At 56.5% G+C, this 8,087-nt stretch overlaps 1 protein-coding gene across 5 annotated transcripts; it reads right to left on the reverse strand.

Moving 5' to 3' along the window:
* Positions 1–723: 723 nt before the first annotated feature.
* NR2C2AP (nuclear receptor 2C2 associated protein) lies at positions 724–7,558 on the reverse strand. Of its 5 annotated transcripts, none has more exons than XM_034754966.1 (7): positions 7,408–7,520; positions 5,763–5,831; positions 5,288–5,532; positions 4,499–4,589; positions 3,951–4,056; positions 3,086–3,153; positions 724–2,414 (listed from the first exon to the last, which is right to left on the reverse strand). In XM_034754966.1, the coding sequence occupies exons 3-7, from the start codon at positions 5,326–5,328 to the stop codon at positions 2,298–2,300; spliced, it is 423 nt and encodes a 140-aa protein (XP_034610857.1). In that variant the 5' UTR covers positions 5,329–5,532; positions 5,763–5,831; positions 7,408–7,520; the 3' UTR covers positions 724–2,297. The 5 variants fall into 5 exon arrangements, with proteins under 5 accessions (XP_034610857.1, XP_034610855.1, XP_034610858.1 ...); XM_034754964.1 differs by having other exon boundaries at positions 5,288–5,419; positions 7,408–7,510; XM_034754967.1 differs by lacking the exon at positions 5,763–5,831 and having other exon boundaries at positions 7,408–7,558.
* Between the last annotated feature and the right edge of the window lie 529 nt (positions 7,559–8,087).

An 8,087-nucleotide genomic window follows, 5' to 3' on the forward strand; every position in this document is an offset into this window, starting at 1 on the left:
CGACGCTCCTTTCCTGTTCAGCACCTGCCACCCCCTCCCCACTTCCACATTCCTATTTTAGCCTCCCGCATCAACCACTGCCCCTCTTGACTCTCCCCACCAGCTGTCTCCCTTTTTCCATTCGTCCCTTTCAGTGCTGGGGTCAGAGGTACCTCCCCTCTTTAGTTCTCTGTGAGGCCCCCTGGGGCGCCCTCTGCAGACAGTGCCACACTGTCTCCGTCCGTCCAGTTGGCTCATCTCTGCGCACGGCTCTGTCCACTCATCAACAGCACCCAGCCACCAATGTTAAAGTCCACATGGTCCAAGCCGAGCTCCCGCATTTTCTCCTTAAGTGCCCATTGCTGCGTGGAAATCTTCCCTAGCCCATCTGGCTTCTCCCAGGCCCAGAACCTGGGCATCATCTGCACCAGCCCATGTCACATGAATGGCATGAGACTGTTTAAGGTGCTCTAGACGCGTCGATAGGTAGCCATGGCCTGGTCCATGCCTGTGTGCAACGCCACCCTCTGCCAGCTGCAGGCGAAGCTGGGACTTCAGTTAGAAGAGAAACCAGCTGAATTCTATGCAAAGCCATTAGCTTTGAACACAGAGAAACCTAACTTGTATTAGACTGGGGAGCTTCTGGCGCGTAACTAGCACGCTGCCTTGCTTAACCGAGGGACTACAGGTGTTTAATTAACGATGGCGAAACCAAAACAGCCAGAAACCCGACTATTCTACAAGACGGGGGCGGCTAGTTTATCGCTTTTCCTTTGAATGCTGAAGTTACACAACGATGCTTTCGGGAGAGCGTATTTAGAGAAATGGGATTGTCGCCTTATTTAAAAAAGAAATAACAGAAACGCAGAGCGCGCTAAGTGGAAAAGGGGTTGGCACAGGGTGATTGGTCTAAATGGGGTTAGATTAGAAATGAGCTCTAATGGAATCTGGCCTATGTGATGGGGGCTGGGCTCGGTACCAGAATCAGACCCCCCGCCCCCCAAATCAACAGGGGAATCGTCTGCTCCTTACACTTCCAATCGCTCGAGCACTTTACTGAACAGCTCAGACGCTGCGTGCAGAGGGCCGAGCTATGCAGGCAGTCAGTAGCTCGTGCATTGCCCCCCTGCTGCCTGGGGATGGCAGGGTGCTTTGGGGCATGCAGCCTTGAGCGTTGGGCTCAGTGGGATTGTCTCCCCCATAAGCAAAAGGCCTGGAGCGAGTGGACTGTCGGCTGATTGTGGTTTTATGTAGGTGTTAATGATACTTTGGATAACTCAGTCTTATCTCGCCCCCTGCAGAGGCCAGGGCAGCTAGCCCCATTCTCCAGCACAGCTGCGTGTTAGGGGCTTGAGGCAGCTCTGACGGGCGCCATTAGTCCTACCTTGGAGGAAGCAGCCACATGATATTTCATAGTTCTCTCTCCTGTAGGAGCAGGATTATCCCCACTGCCTCTGAAAGCCCTCGAGTGCACGATCCCAGCTGTCCCCTGGCAACTACCACCCTCCCCAGCTGGGCCGAAGGCAATTTAGATCTGCTGGTCAGTTTGCCAGAGCAGCTCAGGCCTCACCCTACCGGGAAAGGGCAGAGTGGAATTCTCCCGCCTGACAAGGGTCTGAAACTCACCGGGCTTCATGGGCTGCAGCCCTGAGAGCAGGAGCCCTTAGGAAGCAGGTGTTCCTAGGGGAACAGATACTCCCCAGCTCTTCAACACCACTTTCTGAGCAAAGCCCGGAGCTGCCACCTCTGGGACCCCACTGCATGGGCAGAGTGGGCCCGAGCTGGGGGCAAGGAGGCAGTTTCCAAATTCAGTATGTGATTCGTTTAATCTCTACAGACCCACTCGCTTGCCCCACATCCAGCGTGGGCCGGGAGGCGGGAAGCATTTATTCAGCCATTAAACATGAGCTTCACCGCGTGACGAGCCACTAGAATACGGCATGTTTGTCATGCACTGCTCTGCACTATGCGGACAGCCCATGAACGCCACGGTGCGCTTCCAGGGGCTTTAGATCCCGCTCTGAGGCCGCAGCTGGGTGGGGAGGGGGGCAGGATCCCCGCCTTGTTCTGTTAATGCCCACGGCTGTTTTCTGTCTGAGCGTTTCCTGGTTTACTTCCAAGTGGCTACATTTCAATTGCAGAACAAGTCTGGCATCTCTCCTCTCTCGTAAGAGATGCTGTCTGCCAAGGCAAATATGCCAGTTCATGCCACCGGGGCCTATCAGACAGGGTGGGAAGGCAGAGTGCGGCTGATCAAACACCAGGGGAACAAACCCACTCGGGGTGATGGGCTGCTGTTCTGCCATGTCTGTCCCAGGTTAGAGCTTTTCCCCGAGGACGCTGAGGCGATACACGACGATTCTCCCGAAGAAATCCGTGCTGTTCTCAAAGGTGATTTTCAGTTTATCCAGCATTGTTTCTTCTGTCCTGAAGCTGTGGACAGAGCAGTAAAGGAAGAAACAAGGGCAGAGGGGTACATGACACACACACAACTTCCAATACAGCAAGAGAGTCACTCACCCAGCACAACCCAATCAATGCAGGTAGCGAGCTGGGGCACACGCTATATTCTCACCAAAACAGGGGTTCATCTCACACCCCCCAGCTTCCCTGGTACCCTCCCGCAAACTGCACAGAGTGCAAGGATTCCATCCAGCACCTGCTCCAACAGATTACGGCCACCTGCCTTTCAATATGCCCGGGTTACACAGACCCTGCCCTGCTGACGTTGTGCAGCATTGAAACAACTTATGCAAGGCTGTGGTGGATTCTCCATCACCAGCAGGTTTAATATCAAGCTGGTTTTGGTTTTCTAAAAGATCTGCTCAACTTCAAACTGGCATTAATTCAAGGAAGTCTTATGGCCTGTGCCAAACTGGAGGTCAGACCAGGTGATCACAGCGGTGCCTTCTGGGCGTATACTCTATGGAAGAGCCATTCTAACCTAGCCCGTGGGGGTCATGGATCAGTGTTCACGCTGCACTCCACGTCAGTACCCAGCTCTAGCCATGGACGAAATTTGGTGACGAATTCTGGTCACGTGCCACCTGCAGCACGTTGCGCATACGCTTAGTGGACCTAGCCCCCAGTAAGAATGGAAGGATATCTGCAGAGCATTGATGTCTTCAGGGTAGAAGTCTGATATCTTCACAAGTTCTTCACCTTTTCTGCCACCTAAAGAAGCAAGAGGAGAGGATGGAAATGTCTGCGCTGGTTGCAGGGTTAGATTAGCATTATCACTGGGTCTACGCTGGGAACTGGACGTCCAACTGTCTTTGGCACTTTTGAAAAATCCCACCCCATGGCTTTAGTACAGGACTGGGGGTCAGGCCAAGAACTGGGTTTCATTCCTAGTTCTGACATTTAATCTCTACAGTGCTATCCGTCCAGGTACCTGTATAGCCCTCATTGTTCTGGCCTAGACAAACCACTTTCTCTCTCTGGGCTTCAGTTTTTCCTGGTTATAAAATGGGATCAGTCCAGGCCCTGTGAATTCAAATTGGACCAAAGTTCTCCCACACCCCAGCCCTGGGGAAAGACATTCCACTACAGAGATTTACGCTGAATTAAATACAATTGATACTGTAACATCTAGTTCAATGCAATCCTCTGCGTCTGGCTATCCTGCCAGGCATTGCACAAGGCCACCCATCGAGCTGCAGATGTGAACGCGCTGGGCTGTGGATTTGCGAGCCAGTGTCTCGCAGGCTCTTTGGCAAGGTGCTTTCACATGAAAGGCACCAGAGAACTGCCAAGTGCTCTTCTGCATAGCTGCAAATAACGACAGTGCATCGGCCACAGATCTTTCTCTGGATTGGTTCTTGTCTCAGTTCATCTGGCCTGTCCACAGCATCAGTAGAACGTTGTCTGAGCCCCAGTCTGCCTCTGTCCCGTCATTAGAGCCCTGCAATTGACAGGAACGAATGGCACAGAATGCCGCACGTTCTTCCCCTGCTGGGGAGGCTCTTTACCTTCCAGTGTGCACAGCTGGCTCGCAAATCCACCCTGGAACTGAATCTGGAACTGGGAAACCTTGACAGTCTGTGGAAATTCCAGCATCACCCACTGGGAGGAGCCCTGCAGCCAGGAATGAAAGGGGAGCGCAGGTTACAGTCAGCTTTCCACAGGGGCCACTCCGCCAGTTACACCCAGCGAGGGCGGATTCTGCAGGGAGCCCTGTAAGGCCCGTAAAGGTAGGAGTGAGCACTGGTGAAAGTGCCCCCTGCCATGGTTAGCCAGGGCCAGCGCTGTGTAGCCAGAGGGCACAGCAGAGCACTGGGGCAGTGCACGGCGCCTGGCACATGGAGTAGTGCTGATCGATGGCACAGCGGCCGGGCGCGGGGAGGCAAGCGTGGCAGCCATTCTACACTCAGCAATAGCCCCCACGTAAGCTGGGCCGGTAGAGCCCGATTCCCTGATTCCCTGATGGGACGTTTGCTCCAGCGGGTGGACGTGCCACCGTTCCATTTTCCATGCTTGCCCCGACGGAGCAAGCACACGGGGCGTCCATGCAGCTCACCTGGTCCGAGTTCCAGCAGGTCTCCTCGCTCCCGTCGAACATGTGCTTCTTCCCGAACTGCTTGGAGTCCCGGTTGAGCACGGAGCTCACTCTGCAGAGACAGAAACCAGAGTCGCGAGGGGCCGGGGCTCTGACGCCTAGTACAGAGCACGCCCCACTCCCACGGTGAGCCCTGGTGTCCGCATACACAAGGCCAGGCTTCTCGGGAGAGTGTCTCTAACAACGGCGCTGCACCAACGAGACCAGGCTGGGATGGAGCCGGGTGTTCGGGGCTGCGTAGTTGGCACCTTTCCCAGAGTCTGAAGTCCCCCAGAGCAGGTGCAACGCTGACAGCAGAACAAGCTGCCCCCGCCCCCCATCCCCCACAACACCGACCCTTCAGAGCCCCTCCGAGGGCGGGGAGGGGAGTTCAGGAGCTGACCCCGGTAACAAGCGGCTTCAGGAGCATTCACTGAGCAGGAACAAGGCTGAGAGCATCACACTTGTTCCACTCAGGGCAGCGGGGAGCCGCCAGGCGCTAACAACATGAGCCTCTCCCAGTCCTTTAGCTCCTTGGGGCTTCAGCCCTGTGTGTGGAGAGCCTAGCAGCTGCTGGCATTAACACATAAACCATACTCGTGAGTGCTCTGACCCAGAGCAGGTCCAGGGGAAACCAACCCTCCCGAGAGCTCATTCTCTCAGGGGTGGCGGGATTTTACCCCACTGTGACTCATCCACCCAGGACAAGTTCACTACAGCCTGGAAAAATTCAGGCAGTGGGTTCTTAGGGGCGCAGGAAGGAAAACTCACCTGCTCACAGTCTCCCTGCAGATCAAGGGTGCCGTGGGCATGGCGCTGCTGGAAGTATTGCTCCTCTCCAGCCAGGGCAACCCCCAGCACACTCCACTGATGAGGTTCGGTGCCAAAGCACCCAGGTGCAGCCTGCGATGGAGGGGCACCGGTAATGGGGCCGCAGCAGAGTCGCGGGGTTCAGAGGGGAAAGAGGATCCGTTCTCTGCGCTGCTCTGAAAGATTAACGTCACAGACCCCGGGTCCTGAAATGAAGAAAATGCTCCCCAGAATCAGTCGCAGAGACTCCAGGAGACAAGTAGCACAATGCACAGAGCAGCCTTAGCCAGCCAGCCGTGCCTTGGCTGGGGGGTCGGGAATGATGTGCAGTACCGTATGGGTCGCTGCAGATACTGCCGTGGTCAGTACCACGGCCCCAGTCCTGCAAAGGGCAGAACCTGAAGTCAGTGGGGCTGGAAGTAGTACCGGGGCCCACCTGCAGAGATTGGGGCCCCTGGGAGGCACTTGCCTCGATTCTAGTTTGAGCCAAGCCACCATCTGCAACCTCCAAAGAGAAACAAGATTAAAACGTCCCCCCAACAAAACAGTTCATCACAGACTGCGTGAAAACAAGAGGAGAAGAAACAAAAACAAAGAGAGGCTGAAAACCCGGCCCCTCTTGCAGTGTGTCCCCTCCAGAGCAAAGAGATCACCCTGAGAATGTTAACAATCCACGCACTATTTCCTCCAAGCAGAGAGCTGGAGTGCTTCCAGCCCAGTGTTCATTTCACTCAAAAACGGTTGGAAAGATCTTGCCCACACTTAACTCCTCCCACCCCCACGCTTGCTCTCAGTTGGCACCTCCGGGCACCAATGTAATGTACACTAATAATGCCCCCCCCCAATCCACTTTCAGGCTCAGACCCAAACTGGAAAATACAGCTCCTAGCGCAGTCATTTGGAGAGAGTCCCCAGGGGTTTGGCATCAAGGACTTGGGTTTTATCCTGCTGCCCAGCACCGCAGCCTCTGAGCCCTTCTACATAAAATCAATACCAAGCGTAAGGAGGGGGATTCTATCCAGGGAAGCAAGGACTCTGAAAAAGATCGGAGGGTCATAGCGAATAATCAGCAGACCCTGGATTCCTGCCCTGACACGGTGGGTATAAGAGCGAATGCGATCCTGGGATACACAAACCGGGGAGCAGAGAGGTTATTTTGTCTCTGTATTTGGCGCTGGTGCGACCGCAGCTGGACTCCTGTGTCCAGTTCTGGTGCCCACAACTCACGAAGGCGGTTGATACATTGGAGAGGGCTCCGAGAAGAGTCACAGGAAAGATTAAAGGGTTCGAAAACCTGCCCTAGAGCAATAGAGTCCACTGGAGCTCAGTCTATTTAGCTTAACAGAGAGAAGGTGAAGTGGGGACTTGGTCCCAGTGTGTCATTATCTACCTGGGGAACAAACATTTAATAACGGGCTCGTCAGCCTAGCAGGGGAAGATCTAACACACGAACCCAGGGCTGGAAGTTGAAGCGAGATATGTCCCCACTACAGACCTTACAGCCGCACTGCTGCAGCTCTGTCGCTGTAAGGTCTCCCGTGGAGCCGCTCTCCGCCGGCAGGAGAGCGCTCTATTTAAACTAAACCACCCCCAAGGAGCGGCCGGAGCTCCGTCCACAGGAGAGCGTCTCCCACCCACATAGCGCTGTCCACACCGGTGCTTCTGTCGGTCAAACTTATGTCACTGGGGCGGGGGATGTTTTAGTCACACCCTGACCGACAAAAGTACTAGTGTAGACATAGCTTCAGACTGAATCCGGCGCAGATTGATGGGGGGGGGGGGGGGAGGGAGAGACTAACCAGTGGAATTTACCACGGGTGGGGGCTGGATTCTCCATCACGGCCAATGCTTAAATCGCTCAGGATGTTTTCCTAGAGGATCTGCCTGGGGGAAGCTCGAGGGCCCCAGGAGGAGCTGACCCCAAAGGTCTCCTCTGGCTGTGCGCGCCCCGCCCAGGGTGCCCCCAAAGCCCGCTCCCAGCTCCACGGCTCAGCGCTGGGGGCCCCGTCCTGCCCCAGCAGCGCCCCCAGGAGTCCCCGGGAGAAGAGAAGGAAGCGCCCCGGGGCCCCCCAAGGACCTACCCCGGCTCCGAGCGCGCTGCGGGTTGCGCCCTCCCGTGCGCCCCGGGGAGATGGGCCGGCTGCCGGGGGGAGGCGCACGCCGGCCGGCCAAGGCGGAGCTGGGCCGCTCAGGAAGCCCTGAACTGCTTCCTGGGGCTGCCGGGGCCTCTTAAAGAGACACCGCCCCGTGTCAGGGCCGCGCTGCGCCGGTTCGGGTCCCTTCGGCCCCTCTGTCCCCGAACCCGGGTGGGGGGCTCCAACCCCGCCTTCCCGGTGACTCCCGGCGGTCCCACAGCTAGTCTGGAGCCCCGACTCCTAGCCCCCGCCGGGGGTCCCAGGGCCCACTCCCCTGCACTGCCCTGGCAAAGCTAGGGAAGGAACCCAGGCGTCCTGGTTCGTAGTCCTCCTACCCCTGCCAGGGCCACGCTGTCAGAGGTGGGACTAGAACCCAAGAGTCCTGGCTCACCCCTCCCGCTTTAGGCATTAGACCACTCACAGCTCACCTAATACCGCTCTGTCCCCATCACAGCCTGAGCAAGCCTGGGACCCGGGCTTGCTTTGTAATGAGAGGTGCTGGGACAGTGGGACTCCTGTAATTTTTTTGCATTCATAACTGATGCAGCAAACCCAGAGGCACCGGGGCTCTGAACCGCCAGGCCCAGCGGCGCCGGGGCTCTGAACCGCCAGGCCCAGCGGCGCCG

Source organism: Trachemys scripta, chromosome 22 (genome assembly GCF_013100865.1).
Source record: "Trachemys scripta elegans isolate TJP31775 chromosome 22, CAS_Tse_1.0, whole genome shotgun sequence".
NCBI classification, from domain to species: domain Eukaryota; kingdom Metazoa; phylum Chordata; order Testudines; family Emydidae; genus Trachemys; species Trachemys scripta.

Bases quoted from the DNA above. Each gene is read 5' to 3' on its own strand.
- NR2C2AP (XM_034754964.1), bottom strand. From the start codon at position 5,824: ATGGTGGCTTGGCTCAAACTAGAATCGAGGCAAGTGCCTCCCAGGGGC. The intron at 4,590-5,287 runs GTGAGTTTTCCT...CTGTCTCTGCAG, and splicing joins TGCAGGGAGACTGTGAGCAG to AGTGAGCTCCGTGCTCAACC. The intron at 4,057-4,498 runs GTGAGCTGCATG...TCCTGGCTGCAG, and splicing joins CCTGCTGGAACTCGGACCAG to GGCTCCTCCCAGTGGGTGAT.